Consider the following 16,989-nt stretch of genomic DNA (forward strand, 5'->3'; position numbering starts at 1 on the left):
ACGATAAGTGTTACATGAATTATATCTCAATTAAACATTGACAGTGATCACCAGGAGCCTTTGAAGTTAAAAATGTTTCCTAACCCTTTCTCTGAGGACATGGAGAAAAAAAGACATTCATTCTCAATTGTGAGCAAAGAGTTCGTCAAGTTGGCACTTGGACCAAGAGCACCAAAAACTCTACGAAAATACCCGGAGGTTTTTCTCGCTTTCTTTCTTCCCTAAACCCCATGCTTCTTTTTGTCATCTAGTTTCACGCACCACTGTTTGCTAAACACCGATGACATTTAAACACCTACAACACATCCTCAGTAAGCCAAGGACTCTTCTCCTGCATCAGTCTGGTTTGTCTCAAGTTTGGGTTTCTGGAAACCCTTTTCTTTCGGACCCTCCTGCACCAAATCAATGGGGTTTTGTTCCAAAATTAAAAATACGGTTGAATTCACTTTTGAAACTGAACTAATATATAAGGCTGTGGTCCTGCCTACTTAAGGGAACTCCTGAAAGCTGAATTCAGTTCAGAAAACGAACAAGAAAAGGTGGGCCAATTTTCAGGACCCGGCAATAATCTGGTCCTTACTTATAGGGAGCCTCACGTTCAAGGACATCCTCACCGCTCAGTCTGGGTCCGGCCGCTCCATCCTTTATCCCATTTCCCCTGCCGCTCGCAGCACAGGGACTTTGCACATGCTGTTCCCTCCACCCCAGGCCACTCTGCTCTCCCCTCTGCCTCGTCGATGCCCACTCATCTTCCAGTTCTTCCCGGACCCAGCTAATTCCACCCGCCTCGAGAGGAGGGTCTAGGGCACTCCAGACGTGATTCCATGTGAAAGCCCTTCCCTGCAGATCGTGGGAAAGCTCACGGCGGTGGGACTGCAGGACCAATGCTTGGGCTTTGCCCGGGGTGTGATGGAAGGATTGGGGGGCTAAAGGGAGGCGTTTGGACGGGAGAGGACGCAGGGTCGCAGGACCGCCGCTCACCTCGCTCTCTCCCAGGCTTAAGGTTTTCCGGGCTCGGGCCGGATGGGCACCCGCAGCGAGCTTTGCTTTCCCAAACCCCACGCGCCACCCCGGACCCCGCCGCCTCCTGGACACTCACCGTCCGCCCTCCCGGAGAGGGGCTGCAGACACAGCAGGAGCAGCGCCGCGGTCCAGAGCTGGGCGAGGGGGCCGGGGCCCGGGGCGGCCATGGTCCGGGCGGCCAAGGGGGTGCGGGCGCTGCGATCGGGGCTGCCTGCGCTCCGGGCTGCCTGGGGTCGGGGCTGCCTGCGCTCCGGGCTGCCTGGGGTCGGGGCTGCCTGCGCTCCGGGCTGCCTGGGGTCGGGGCTGCCTGGGGTCGGGGCTGCCTGCGCTCCGGGCTGCCTGGGCCCCGCCCGGCGAGCGCCACTCGGCTCTGCGCTGCGCTGCGCTCTGCTCGTGGGTCTCCGGCTTCGCGCCCGGCGCGCGGAGAGGGAGGGAGGAGCGGACAGCCCGGGAGGCTGGGGACGCCGCCGCCGGAGCCTCAGGGTTGGGGCCACGAGCTCCCGGGGGTCCTGTCCGTGGCGCCGGGGAGGCGGCTGTAGCCGGGCTCCGCCTCCGTGCTGGGCACCTGGAGGCCTCGATGCCAAAAGGGGCTGCGCCGGACAGCTCGCTCCCAGGGCGCCGCCGCCGGGCGGAGGGCGCGGGAGGGCGGGCGGGCACAGCAGAGTCGCCCGGCAGGGGGGACCCTCGACGGGAGGGTGAGGCGGTCCCAGAGGCCGAGCTCCTCCCGAGGACCGTTAGGACCGTTAGGAAAGGGATGCCTCACTCGGTCCTCTGCCCGCTGACTTCCCAGCCCGCGGCGTCCTGGAGGGGAGGGAGGGAGGTTTTTATGAAAAAGAAGAATCAGGCTTGCCAACCTCGCCCTAAGGAGCGAGACGCACGGAATGACGAGACTCTTCGCTAAAAGCATAGCTTGAGAGTCGCTCCCATAAGGACATCCTCGGGACGCTTTCTTCTTTCTGACCTTTCCAGGTACCAGATAACATTTCTCCCCCCCACCCCCACCCCAACCCCCTTCCCCCCTCCCCCAAACACCAGGAATGCGGGTGGGGCTGGCACCTTCACGCCACATCCCTCACCAGGGCTGCTTGACCTAGAAGGGGGAGGGGGCGAAGTTGGGTTCTTTCTGTCTGGGCTGGGAAACTCCACTCTAAACAAGTGTCCTGCTGAATTCTGCCAGGAATGGACTCCATCTTCCATCTCCCCGCCCCACTCCAAGCATCAGCACCGTGGGGCGAAGGGATGCATTCTTCCCAGGTGGAGTGATCGAGATCGGTGCTGTTATAACTGGGACACTGAGTGGCAAGCAACCGTTTGTACAAATACCTGCCGAGTGCCCACAGGTGCCCACCTCAGTGCTAGACTCCAGTGGGGCTGTAATCCGCCCCACAAGTGTTCCCACCTACATAAGACAGACCGAACAAGGGATGGGAGCTAAAAGGAGCAGCTGATTGTCCACATGAGAATGATGGAGGACACAGACATTGGAAGGGAGATTCGAACCCACATCTGATTTACGGCAGCTGTCCTTTTCAACCCACCTAATGTTTGAAGTGTACAGAAAGCTGACTGCTCTCCTCCTTCCTCCCCAAATGTCAACCACAAGGCTAGTGCCAGTGATTCAATCCTTTGTAAAATAAAAATTTGTTTTAAAAAATACAAACACTCTATAGAGTGTTGAACGCGGTGAGGCCTGGCAATCATTCGCACAGGAGCATAAATGAATTTACTTCCATGCTTCTCCTCCAGCAGCCAGCTGGTGACCTGTGGGATGGAACTTCTGAGTCTGGGCTGCAGGGGCCCTTTTAAAGCCTGGTTAGTGCTGAGAATGGAGGGGAGGGGCCGGAAGGCAGCTGCAAGAGCTGCTCACCCAGGGAGCTGTGCCGGCTGTCTCCTTTTCACATGCTGCGTCTCCTGGCATCCTTCTCTGATTTTCTTTTCTTTTTTAATCTATTTTTATTGATTTCAGAGAGGAAGGGAGAGGGAGAGATAGAAACATCAACGATGAGAGGGAATCACCGATTGGCTGCCTCCTGCACACCCCCCACTGGGGATCAAGCCTGCAACCCAAGCATATGCCCTGGCTGGGAATAGAACCTGTGACCTTTTGGTTCCCGGGTTGATGCTCAACCACTGAGCTACACCTGGCTGGGCCTTCTCTAATTTTCTTATTTTCACTCCCAAGGGTTGTGAGGATGCCTGAATACATGTCACCTAACACTGGAGAGATGAGACCAATGGCAGTTTAATAGCCACTCACACTCAGAGCCTAGGGGAGGAGGACTCTGCCTGCCATGCAGGGGTTGCACTTGGGAACAGAGGGACCAGCTAGGAGCTATAAAATATAGGCTTTGCAGTAATAAGAAGGTCAGGTGAACTCTGGTTTCTGTGGGAGGATGTGATTGTCTTGTTGGAGCAATTCCTCAGGATAGTGGGGAACTGGAGCCCTTTTGCTCAGAAAACAAAATACACACACACACACACACACACACACACACACACACACACACACACTGTGCCTGGTCCCCATGCTAAGAAGGGTTGTCTGTTGTCTGGCTAGCAGACCTTATCAGTGGGAGCACAATGGGGAGGAGCTCTTGAGCTTAGCCATCCGAGTCCCTTCTCATTTTACCAGGTGTCAGGACCTCGGGGGAAACAATTTAAGAGCTGAGCCTCACAGCCTTGTTTGTTAAATGGGGATCATAATACCAACCCCATAGAGCTCTTGCTCTTTTAATATGAGAGTTCCCAGCGTACTGTATACACCGTGAAGTAATGGGTTAAGCAATAGGTTCATAATTCATTCTCTTTATTACTTAGGCGACACAACCAGGAAAGAAAGAAAGGTGATCAGTCAAATCCCTTTTTAAACATGTGAATGACAGAACTTCTAGCACACAAACGAATGGTATTTGCCAACAGGAGACTAATCCTTGGAATGCTTTTAGAAGTTCATACCTGGTTGTCCAGGGTTGCTTGTGGCAGACCAATCTGTAGTCTACGGATTTCTGAGGCATGAATGCCTAGAAATACCAGGTGAGTTGTGCAACCGTCTAAATAGACAGTGGAGATATGCCATGACTCAAATGGCTCCTTGTGAAGTAGGTGTCACTGAAGTGCAGACAATAACCAGTTATGTGAAGAAAACCTATAATGTGATAGAGACCCAACTAGAGAAACAGGAAATAAGAGCAATCTAGAAGAGACAGCGATGATGCAGGGGCAAGAAAACTTCAACACAATAACCCCACTGCCTTCGGAGGAAAGAGAAGATACTGCATTAAAAAATACAGAATAAGGTGGTGAGCCAAAAAGAAGTAAGAGGAGGAGGAGGAGGAGGAGGAGGAGGAGGAGGAGGAGAAGAAGAAGAAGAAGAAGAAGAAGAAGAAGAAGAAGAAGAAAAAGAAGAAGATTCAGAGTAAAAAAAAATAAATCTTGAAATGTGAAATGTGAGATCAGAATTTTTTTTAAAAAACTCAATAGATGAGTTGGAAGATAAAATTGAGAATATGTCCCAGAAAATAAAGCAGAAAGACAAAGAGGTGGAAACGAGGGGAGAAGAAAATAACACCCAGAGCCGAAACCAGTTTGGCTCAGTGGATAGAGCATCGGCCTGCGGACTGAAAGGTCCCAGGTTTGATTCCAATCAAGGGCATGTACCTTAGTTGCCGGCACATCCCCAGTAGGGGGTGTGCAAGAGGCAGCTGATTGATGCTTCTCTCTCATCGATGTTTCTAACTCTCTATCCCTCTCTCTGTAAAAAATTAATAAAATATATTTTAAAATAAGAAAATAACACCCAGGAATGCCCTCTCTGCCTGCACCCCGTCATGACCCCGCCCCCCCGCCCCCCCCCCCCCCCCCCCCGAACCTGTGAGCAATAAATTCTTCTATTTCGCTTTCCCTTCCATTCTTTTGTGTCTCTACTTAACAAATGTTAATATAACAAAGCCACAGCATTCTGGGAAGAGTCCAAAGTCCATTCAAAGGTTTCTGAAAATTTCTGACCAATTTGAATTTCAAATTCCTGCCCCCATTTCTGATTCTCCCTCTATTTCTGCCCCCAGTGATCACTCAAATGTGGAATTCAAGTTGGAGAACCGGCTGGCAGGGGAGCAGTTAAGACATCAATCAGGCTGGCATGGGAGTGGAGGGATCCTCAAACTTTTTAAAGTGGGGGCCAGATCACGGTCCCTCGGAGAGCTGGAGGGCCGGACTATATGAACTACTAATTCCTACTGTAACACCTCGGCTGCGCTCACTGCCCAAAAAACCTGGCGGGCCGGATCAGACTCCTCTGCGGGCCGCATGTGGCCCATGGGCCGTAGTTTGAAGACGCCTGTTAGGGGGTGATCAGGCTGGCAGGCAGAAGTGGTTAGGGGCAATCAGAAAGGCAGGCAGGTGAGCAGTTGGGGGCCAACAGTCCTGGATTGTGAGAGGGCAGTTGGACACTCCTCTAGGGGTCCCAGATTGGAGAGGGTGCAGGCTGGGCTGAGGGAGACCCCCCCCTCCCCGCCCCGCTCCGTGCACGAATTTTGTGCACCAGGTATAGATATATACAATATATATATATATATATATATATATATATATATATATATATATATATAAAGAAGCAACTGATCAATGGTTTCTCTCATTGATGTTTTTAACTCTCTATCCCTCTCCCTTCCTCTGTGTAAAAAAAAAACAATAAAATCTTTTTAAAAATTAACTAAACAAGCCTATTTCACCCCCAAAACTCCAATTTTACCCCCAAAAGTCTCCCCTCCAATTAGGAACTGCGGGGTCTGTCAATAAATGGCACTTTTTTCTGTGGAGATCTGCAAATTGCCCAAGGTCTCACAGCTTGTACGGCCAAAGTGAGATGTGAACCCCCCTGTATATGATGCTAAAGTCTCTACTCTTACCTTCACGGCATGCTGCCTGTTAGGCACCCTGTAAGCATTTCTTCCCATTAAATTAGGTTTAAATTCTAGAAAGGCAGACTCTTATGCTGACGACCTGTGTCCAGGGGTGAGAAAGAACCCAGCAGTAACCTCTTGTGCCTTGTGACTATACAGCTCAGGGCGCTGCATTATGATTATTTATGGTCTATCCCTTCGTAAGGGGGTAGGAGCAGGGTCTTACCATCACTGTAGCACCAGTGTCTACCTCCACCATTGTTCAGTGCCTGGCACATCACAGGTCCTCAATAGATGTCTGCTAAGTGAACGAGGGAGGTATTTCCATGGTATTGCTGACACTCCACTTCCCATAGTCCATCTGGCTAAACATGTGCTCATCTTTTTTTTTTTTTTTTAATATATTTTATTGATTTTTTTTACAGGGAGGAAAGGAGAGGGATAGAGAGTTAGAAACATCGATGAGAGAGAATCATCGATTAGCTGCCTCCTGCTCACCCCCTACTGGGGATGTGCCTGCAACCAAGGTACATGCCCTTGACCAGAATCAAACCTGGGACCCTTCAGTCCGCAGGCCCACACTAAGCCAAACTGGTTTCAGCTGCTCATCTTTCTTGCCTCGATACTAGCATCATCTTCTCTGTGAGGCCTTCTTTATGATTTGGTCCAATCTCTCCTCTCTCCCCTTTGCACTTTCACTGAACAGATATCTTAGGAACTGTTGTTCTACAGATCTGACTCTCGCTCTAGTCTGAATGTTGTTGATGGAGATCCTGACTTTTCTATGATTTTTTCTCGGGGTTCTTGGCAAGTGCCTGGTTCATAGTAGGTTCTCAACCTATGTTTGATGAATTAATAAAAAAAATTAACCCCTGGGCCTGGCTGGTTTGGCTCAATGGATAGAGCGTTGGCCTGTGGACTGAGGGGTCCCAGGTTGGATTCCAGTCAAAGGCATGTACCTGGGTTGCGGGCATATCCCCAATAGGGGGTGTGCAAGAGGCAGTTGATTGATGTTTCTCTCTCATTGATGTTTCTAACTCTCTCTCCCTCTCCCTTCCTCTCTGTAAAAAATCAATAAAAATAGCCGAAACTGGTTTGGCTCAGTGGATAGAGCCTCGGCCTGCGGACTGAAAGGTCCCAGGTTCGATTCCAGTCAAGGGCTTGTACCTTGGTTGCGGGCACAACCCCAGTAGGAGGTGTGCAAGAGGCAGCTGATGGATAATTCTCTCTCACCCATGTTTCTAACTCTCTATCCCTCTCTCTTCCTCTTTGTAAAAAATCAATAAAATATATATTTTAAAAAATCAATTTAAAAATATATATATATATAAATTAACCCCTCATCTGTTGGCTTAACTCATCAAAGGACCCCAAAGAGAGAGCATGTCAAGGATCATGGTATTGCTCTCAGTAAAATAAGGAACTTGCCCAGGGGGTCACATGCATCTCTTCTCAGCATCTTTTTTTTTAGAGCAGCGTCCATGTCCTTTAGTGCTTTCTATCTCTGGTAGCTGGTACAGTGCCTAGCACACACACGGTAAGCTGCGATGAATGGAAGGAGGAATAAATGAGCCTCAAAAGCAATCTATACCAGCCAATGTAGGATTTCAAACCTGATGGATCTGAAGCCGTCTCACAAATCATCTGCCACCAGCCTGAGGCCACGGAGCTGAAAAATCACTGCACAATGTAGCATTTACTTGCAGGCTGCCTTCGGGGCTGTGGAGGTTGTGGGCTGGGTCCTGAGTAAACATAGGCTGCACTGAAGAGCCATTGTGGACGCTGGTAGTTCTTTCAAGTTCCTCTGGGGTCTGCAGTTGATTTGCAGCTGGAGCCAAGTCCCTGCCAAGGCCCTCTCCCTTTTAGCAATTGAATTATTAGCTAAAAGAAAACCATCCAGGGTGTAGGAGTTAGCAGCGGCCTGCCAACGGTAAGGAACTTTTGTTTACCCAGAGTGTTTGCACCTAATCTAATGAAAAGTAGGAATGAGCCTCAGAAAGCAATTCAGAAGTTCTGGCCACAAAGACAGGCTTTGGACTTGGCAGGAAGGCAGTTCAGGGCAGCCAAGGACTGGCGCTGCAGGTCTACCCCCCAGGATACGACTTATTTCCAGGTGGGTGTTATCCACGAAAGCTTCTGTGCTTGTTTTTTTCTGTGGACCATGGCAGGACCCCACTGCTTCCATCTCCCAAATGTCTCATCTCCTCCAGTTTGAATCTGCAGCTTTCACTGAAGGCTTGGATCCTTATTGAGATGCAAATGCCACTGAAGAGGGACAACTCTGCCAAGGGATCAAGAACTGGGTTTAGCCGAAACCGGTTTGGCTCAATGGATAGAGCGTTGAATTGGGGACTGAAAGGTCCTGGGTTTGATTCCAGTCAGGCCGCAGGGGTCTTCAAATTACGGCCCGCGGGCCACATGCGGCCCGCAGAGGAGTCTGATCCAGCCCGCCAGGTTTTTTGGGCAGTGAGCGCAGCCGAGGTGTTACAGTAGGAATTAGTAGTTCATATAGTCCGGCCCTCCAGCTCTCTGAGGGACCGTGATCTGGCCCCCACTTTAAAAAGTTTGAGGACGCCTGAGTCAGGGGCATGTATCTTGGTTGCAGGCATATCCTCAGTAGGGGGTGTGCAAGGGGCAGCTGATTGATGACTCTCTCTCATCGATGTTTCTAACTCTCTCTCTCCCTTCCTCTCTGTACAAAATCAATAAAATATATTTTTTAAAAAAAGAACTGAGTTCACATCTGATTTTTGCAACTTAATATCTACGGAACCATGAACACATCCCTTTACAACTCTGGGCCTCCGTGTCCTATAAAATGGAGATGATCGTGCTACCTAATATACAAGGTTTTTGTTATTGGAGTTAATTTGTAAGTTAGAAGACTTTCTACAGAAAAAACGAAGTCCATAATAATTTCTACATGCAGGGTACTTAGCACATTGCATTGCTCTGTAAGCCACGTGAGGGCAAGGGCTGTGTCCTATTCTGTATCTAGCTTCTATCTCAGAATGTGGCACAGAGTAGGTGGCCAGTGAAGGGCAGGCTAATTTACAGCAGCTGGAGAGAGAAGCAAACTCCTGTCTTCTCTGTCATGTCTAACATGAAGATTCTCTCTTGAAAGAGCTCATCTTCACCCATTTGTTGATTTCGATTTTTACTGAACTGTAACAAGGCATAGATATTTTTAATTTTACTTTGAGCCCTAGTTGTTTTGGGTCAATGGATTGAGCGTCAACCTGCAGACTGAAGGGTACCAGGTTTGATTCTGGTCAGGGGCACATACCTTGGTTGCAGGCTTGATCCCCAGCCCTGTATGTGTGGGAGGCAAACAATCAATGTATCTCTCTCGCATCAATGTTTCTCTCTCTCTCCCATCCCTTCCACTCTCACTAAAAATCAATGGAAGAATATCCTCAGGTGAGGATTAAAAAAAAAAAATTAGTTTGAGAAGCAACGTGATAGAAGGGCTCAATATACCTGGCCATGAGAAAACTGGATTCTACTCTTGGTCTATCATCAACCTCTTGTTGGGTTAATCATTATTTTACCCTTCACTTCCTGTTCAGTTAAGCCCAGTGATAGAGAGATGACTTCTAAGGAGACTCCCATTGTTCTGTTTGGGTCCAATGGCCCCTTTCCTCATTCTGTGTTTAGAATGTCTCTTGTTGGCCAGGCTGGAGTCTCCAGCCCCATGCTCCCAACATTTGTCAGAGCATAGGACAAATGTGAATCCTGCTGGAAAGAGAGTTATCCTGGGATTGTCTTGGTCCTGCCATATAAGGCCATCTGGAAAGGCAATGAAACTTCAGCAGGAAGAGGACAGTGTTTTATGGAAACTGCCCAAGAACTGAGAAAAGAGCTGAAAGGGATCCCAACACAAAGATGCATCCACAAGAGACAAGGGAGCCCAAATAGGTGGGGAGGAGGTGACTTAATGCCAAGCAAAGTTGTGTATTTCAAAAGTTAAGTGTCTAGCTGAGACCGGTTTGGCTCAATGGATAGAGCGTTGGCTTGGGGACTGAAGGGATCTGGGTTCAATTCTGGTCAAGGGCATGTACCTTGGTTGCGGGCATATCCCCAGTAGGGGGTGTGCAAGAGGCAGCTGATTGATGACTCTCTCTCATCGATGTTTCTAACTATCTCTCTCCCTTCCTCTCTGTACAAAATCAATAAAATATATATATTTTTAAAAAAGTTAAGTGTCTAGTGCCAATTTCTTTTTCCCCCCCACATATTTCTTTATTTCAGGAAAGATTTTTCTATTATATCCTTAAATATTTTAAATGCTTCATTTTTATGCTTTTAAAATGAACACCTAATACCTACATGATATATATCTAATATCTGTCTTTAGTACATATTATTGTTTTTCTACTCAAGGTATTTTCTTTGTCCCTTTCCTTTGTGTTTTTGCAATTTTCATCAGCATAACCTTTATAACACTGATTTAAATGTTTGCTATCTAAATTCTGATCTCCAGGCTTATTAGGTAGTTCCAAATTCTGCAATAATTTTGTTTGTTTACTTACTTTGTCTAGTTTTTTACTGTTGTCAGCTCACTTCATCCTGTTGCTTTGCTACCTATTACAGTTCTTATTTCTCCTTTGGGTTCTTCTATCATTCATATGTTTATATTATATTTCAGTTCCTGGGGAGTAGGAAGTGATTCTTGCTTAAATTTTCTACTATTTCCTTGAGTAAGTCTTTTTGGAGTATATCCAATATATAGTCTTCATTGCCTTTTTATTGGTTAGATTTCTTTTCTTTTTTTTTTTTTAATATATTTTATTGATTTTGTACAGAGAGGAAGGGAGAGAGACAGAGAGCCAGAAACATCGATGAGAGAGAGTCATCGATCAGCTGCCTCCTGCACACCCCCCACCGGGGATATGCCCGCAACCAAGGCACATGCCCTTGACCGAAATCGAACCCGGGTCCCTCCAGTCCCCAAGCCGACGCTCTATCCATTGAGCCAAACCGGTCTCGGCAGATTTCTTTTCTTTTGTCTTATATTTTACAGATTTTTCCCCCCTGATCATTCATCTTTGAAATAAATCATACTTGATTTTGTCTGCTACTTGCCAGAAATTTTGTGAATGGAAAAATCTTTGGCAGTACTTCCTTTTTACTTGTCCACTTGTTGAAACTTAGTTTTGCATTAAGGTTTGCTATTGGCTATTTTTTTTTTGTTTGGTTATTTATCTGCTAATAATTTAGGATGTATGAAATGAAAGGGTGGGAAGAAAAGCTAAGGAAAGAAATACGGCAAGTTTGTGTACATTACCTCTGGAGACACAATCTCCAACCTTCAATCTGTTGAAACATTTAGAGTTCTACCTGGTCTTTCAAAACCTGGAATTAGGCAAGAGATGCTGAGAGAAGCCAATTCAGTATAAAAACCAATGGCTCAAGGGCCTTTTAGTTATTAAATATGTAGACTAGCTGCTCATTTCCCTTTGGTAAATTGACTTTAATCAGTAGCTACAAAATTCTTTTGTAGCATTTCTCTTTAAGATTAGTACTATCTCTAAGTTATCCTCTGGCTAGAAAGCTGAATTCTCTAGTGCCAATTTCTGAAACAAATTGTATTTGTGGTAGTAGGACCACACCTTAAAGTTAAAAAAACACACACACACACAAAAAAAACATGGACCCACTGGGAGTTGAAGGATAGGGATGATTATCCCCATCAAATAATTTTCAAAAGAATTCTATTCTTATGCTTTGATCACAATCCATGTATCCTCTTTGTTCAACATACCAACTCATATACTTTAAATATATTTTTTTAATTCACTTGGAGCCTTAGTTCACCATCTGAAGATATAAAGCTATGTGCAAATATTTTCTCTATTTATTTATTTAATGTATTTTATTGATTTCTTATAGAGAGGAAGAGAGAGGGATAGACAGAAACATCGATGAGAGAGAAATATCGATCAGCTGCCTCCTGCACACCCCCTACCGGGGATGTGCCCACAACCACAGTACATGCCCTTGACCAGAATCGAACCCGGGACCCTTCAGTCCACAGGCCGACACTCTATCCATTGAGCCAAACTGGTTTAGGCTATTTTCTCTTTTTAATACTATGTATTAGGAGATAAAACCACTTACTGCTGGGTTAGCAAGTCAACAATTAGGTTAAGTCATCTATAAAAGTATATACACTTCTGTAGGAATATACACATGACAATTTTCCAGGCACTTAACTAAAATTGACTTGAACTCAGATAGGTCATGGGAAAAGGGGAGAGATATATTTTGTGTTTCTTCTCTATTTCTTCCAGTGAGTATCAGAGTGCTGAATAGAGAAACAAGTGGGTTCTGCCATTTGGTAGTAGTGTGACCTTGAACAACTTGCTTAGCTTTCATTCATTCATTCATTCATACATACATTCATTCATTCAACAAACAACTGATGAGCAAACAAGAAGTTGAGCAGCAGTCTCAAGGAACATTCAAGTTGGAGGAGGTTGACTAGTAAAGTCTAGAGCTGGGTTTGAGTTAAGAGAGAGCAGCCACAGCACATGGGAGGTACTGTATAGGAATAGAGCCCTCAAGGAGCCCCCACACTCAGACATTAAATTAATGCCCAATTAAACCCCATGGCAGACCGTCCCTACTCTGGGAAGACTTGCATTATCTGCATCTTGGATTGCTAGGCACGCCATCTGCTGCCTCAGTGCCTGTTTACTCTTTATGCAATCCACAAAAAGGTGGCCAAGCTCGCTTTAATTTATTGAAAAGCATAGACATAACCTCGGGAGAATAATTAGAAGCCCACTGTTTTTCATTATATTACAAGACAGCATATTTTCCCGTCTACTGCCTTTTAAGAGGGCCCTGCCAAATAGTCTGTGTAAGAGTCAATGAGCAAATAAAAAGATCGCTCTGTAGCTATTTGGACTTGGTTTTGAAGGAACTTTATCTTCACTCACATGAAAAAATAAACAAATTCTCAACTTCAGCTTCTCCAGGTCCCACAAAAATGCACATTGTGTGCCTACAGAAGCAAAAGGGGGGAAAAATGATGGAAAAAATGACTCAGTATTTGGAGCAAAATATTCTGCTACCAGTGAACAGAGGGCACCCGCATGGATTGATTAGGTGGTGATATGGACCAAACTATTGGGGGGAAATGGAGCAGTAGGATCTTTTGAAATGCTGCAGGGGAAAAGCTACTATAGACACAATATGTTAAAAATAACTCCCAAATGCGAAAGAAGTTGCTGGGCAAAATGATGTTCTTATCCAAAGGTCTTCTGTTTCTACTCCAAAATGCCCTTTTCACCAATATCACTCTACTTATTTTTCAAAAATTTTAACTATAGAAGTCAAAATGAATTCATTCACCTTACAAAAAAAAAAAAAAAAAAAATCAAGATGTTATATAAAAGCCAAAGTATCTTTGACTACAAATAGAACCAAACACATACATATACCCTACCTGGGATATCCATCATTATGAGTTTAGTGAGTATTATCCAAACAAGAATAGGGCAGTTCAAGACACACTGTTAAGAAAACAAATAAATTTACTAAATACACATTATGATAGTGTTCATGTAAAAAAGATATACTTAGACAATACTATTTAGTACCTATATCTATATCCTATTTATATATGCTAATGATATCTGTATCTCTACAGGACATAAATAGAAATGGTTTAAGGGAATTTCACTTCTGGTAATGGTGAAATAATTTAGGTAAGTCTCTTTCTGAAGATAAGAACAATTTATAAATCTGTACAAGATCCGATAACATTGAGGGTCTGCTGAATCAAGTGATGAAGGCTTAGATCTGGATGTGTTGAGTTAGTATAGCACTTGGGTGTTGATCTGTGAGTGCCTTGGGTGGGGCCTGGATGAGGCTGGTTGACCTATTTGGAAATATCTTTTGTGTGAAGTGTATCACTGGGCATGTGGAGGTATTATTGATATGAGAAAATACTAAGTAACTGATTTACTATCTGAAAAGGGATTTACTATCGGGGAAAGGGAGGGAGGAAGAGACTGAACATAAACTGTGCACCTATGGATGAGGACAATGGGGGATGGGGAGGGGGCAGAGGGTGGGGTGGGAACCTGGTGGAGGGGGGAAGAAATGAGGAACCTTTGTAATAATATGAACAATAAAGATTGATTAAAAAAAATAAATAAATAAAAATGCCATAAAAAAAAAAGATCCAATAACATCTACTTAAAGACATCAAGCGGCTAATAACATAGTGTACAATTGTTAGGGTAGGACCCATGGAAGGGCAGCAGCTCAGAGAGAAGATCCTATTGATTAAAACCTCTCTTCTTTTGGGGGATCATTTACTTATTATAGAAGGGATTGTTGAGAGGATGCGAAGCTGAAGACTCTTTGGATAGCCTAGTCAGGCTAAGGAAACAGGAAAAGGACGTGGTTCAGCCGAGAAGGGGTGCTCCTTTGCTTTGTGTTGGGATCTCAATGCACCTCCGTGGTAGTAAGGTTATCCAAGAAAAGGCAGATTCTTGCAGAAATTGCAGCTCAGTTTTGAATAATTTTAGTCACTGAATTTGGCTGAAGGTCAGCTCATATTGCTTGAAGTGTGTCAAGTGCCTACCAGAAATAAATAAAAACTTCTCTAGAGGAAGAATACCTCATTCTGTAGACAAATTACATATCTGGCCTACAATTTTAAATAAACAGGCACACTAAAGACCAAAAGAAGAAAAAAAATAGTGAAAACAAAAGCAGTTACAGACTTTAACTCTATTCATTATATTCGGGGAGATAAAATAAGAGCCTGTGAAATTTGGCAGAGAACTAGGAACTATAAAAATTTCAAAAAAGTCAAGTCTGCAACTAAAAATTAAAACTGAAATGAAAACCTGAGCGGGTATTTTTAATAGCAGATTAAATATCGCTGAAAAGAGATTTAGTGAGCTGGAGTTGTGTGTTGAAAGAAGCATAAAGAAACAAAGGAAGACGATATAAAATGGAAAAGGAAAATTACACACATAGAGAATGTGTGACGATCAAACATTTGGTAGTTTAATTGCTAGAAGGGAAGGAGAGTAAGAATGGGACAGAAGGTTCTCCCCTGGCTCAGCGCCCTTGGATACCGGTGGTCCTGCGGAGAGGAGAGCATCTCTGCAACCACGTGGGGAAGGCCATGGGGCCTCCACACTTGGACTAAAGGACGTTAATTGGCTCGGATCCTGAGCTGTAACATGGAAAGGAAGCTCCGGACACTGGCCTGCTCCTGGGACCCCAGCTGCTCCTTTTCCAGGACTGGCTCCTCCCAATAATCTTTGGTTCATTCATCATTTTTGTCCTAGGACTTCATCCTTCGATTTTCGAAAGACAAGAACTCGGACTCAAAACACCCACATTTTTTATCTCAGACCTGAGGTATGTGCCCTTGACCGGAATGGAACCCAGGACCCTTCTGTCTGTAGGTGGATTCTCTATCCACTGAGCCAAACGGGCTAGGGCAAGGTTATAGTTTTTTTATGTTATGGAAAAATCAAAATGCCCAGTGAGAAGTGTGACACTGTTAAGTAAAGGTCCCATGTCTCAATATGCTATCTCAACAACAACAACAACAACAACAACAACAACAACAAAAAGAATGATACAGAAAAAGTTTGAAGATTATGGCTGAGAGTTTTTCTCGATTAATAAAATATATCAAGCCAGGGAGGGCAATGGTAAGATATGTACACATATAATAATTTTTAAAATATATATATTTTATTAATTTTGTACAGAGAGGAAGGGAGAGAGATAGAGAGTTAGAAACATCGATGAGAGTCATCGATCAGCTGCCTCTTGCACACCACCTACTGGGGATATGACCGCAACCAAGGTACATGCTCTTGACTGGAATTGAACCTGGGACCCTTCAGTTCCCAAGCCGAAGCTCTATCCATTGAGCCAAACCAGTCTTGGCCACATATAATAATTTAATTTAAAAAAATCAAGCCATAAATAGTAGAAGACATACAAAGCCAAGAAGGATAAATGCAAAGCAAGCCATACTTATGCACATCCTAGTAAAACTGCTAAAACTCAAAGGCCTCCCTGCTCCCTATCTTCCTCTCCTGCCCTCCTCCCCTCCCCCAAACAAACTTAAAGTGCTAAAGAAAAGAAGAGAGATTACCTTCAAAGGAGAAAGAACAAAACCTACAGATGTTTACCCATAGAAACAATGAAAATCCAAAGACAAAAATAACAATATATTTAAATTACAGAGATGAAATGACTGCCAATATACAAGTCTGTGCTAAGTAAAATATTCTTTGTGAAAGAATAAACTTTTTGTGTTGAAAAACTGCAGAACATCACACCCACATTCAAATAAGTACCAAAGGTGTTCTTCTGGCAGAAGGAAAATACTCCATACAGAAGAGAGAGACACATCGATTGATGACCTTCCTGACCAAGTCCGGGAGCCTGCACTCTCTGGGCCGATGCTCTGTACACTGGCCAAACCAGCTAGGGCAGAAGTATCAGTTAAGATTAGACTGAGTACTTCTGAAGTTGACTAAGATGGAGTAGTCTACTTCAGACTATCTATTTTTAAAAAAATTTATTTTACTGCTTTTTTTACAGAGAGGAAGGGAGAGAGCTAGAGAGCCAGAAACGTCGATGAGAAAGAAACATCGACCAGCTGCCTCCTGCACACCCCCTACCGGGGATGTGCCCGCAACCAATGTACATGCCCTTGCTGGAATCGAACTTGGGACCCTTCAGTCCGCAGACCGACGCTCTACCACTGAGCCAAACCATTTTCGGCCAGACTATTTAAAAAAATATTTTTTTTTTATTAATTTTTTTACAGAGAAGAAGGGAGAGGGATAGTCAGAAACATTGATGAAAGAGAAACATTGATCAGCTGCCTGCTGCACGCCCTCTACTGGGGATGTGCCCACAATCAAGGTACATGCCCTCGACTGGAATCGAACCTGGGGCCCTTCAGTCCACAGGCCAACGCACTATCCACTGAGCCAAACCGGTTAGGGCTTATATGATATTCTTAAAAACACAAAGCTAGCCGAGACCGGTTTGGCTCAGTGGATAGAGC

The 16,989-nt window shown here is 45.0% G+C and overlaps 1 protein-coding gene across 1 annotated transcript in view; it reads right to left on the bottom strand.

Moving 5' to 3' along the window:
• Positions 1-16,989, bottom strand: part of SUSD5 (sushi domain containing 5) — a 55,255-nt gene that overhangs the window by 36,417 nt on the left and 1,849 nt on the right. Inside the window, exon 2 of the mRNA XM_036431711.2 lies at positions 1,100-1,744. Within this exon, the coding sequence (XP_036287604.2) occupies positions 1,100-1,744 (645 nt within the window). The remainder of the gene's footprint in view (positions 1-1,099; positions 1,745-16,989) is intronic.

Source organism: Pipistrellus kuhlii, unplaced genomic scaffold (assembly GCF_014108245.1).
Source record: "Pipistrellus kuhlii isolate mPipKuh1 unplaced genomic scaffold, mPipKuh1.p scaffold_m20_p_11, whole genome shotgun sequence".
NCBI lineage: Eukaryota > Metazoa > Chordata > Mammalia > Chiroptera > Vespertilionidae > Pipistrellus > Pipistrellus kuhlii.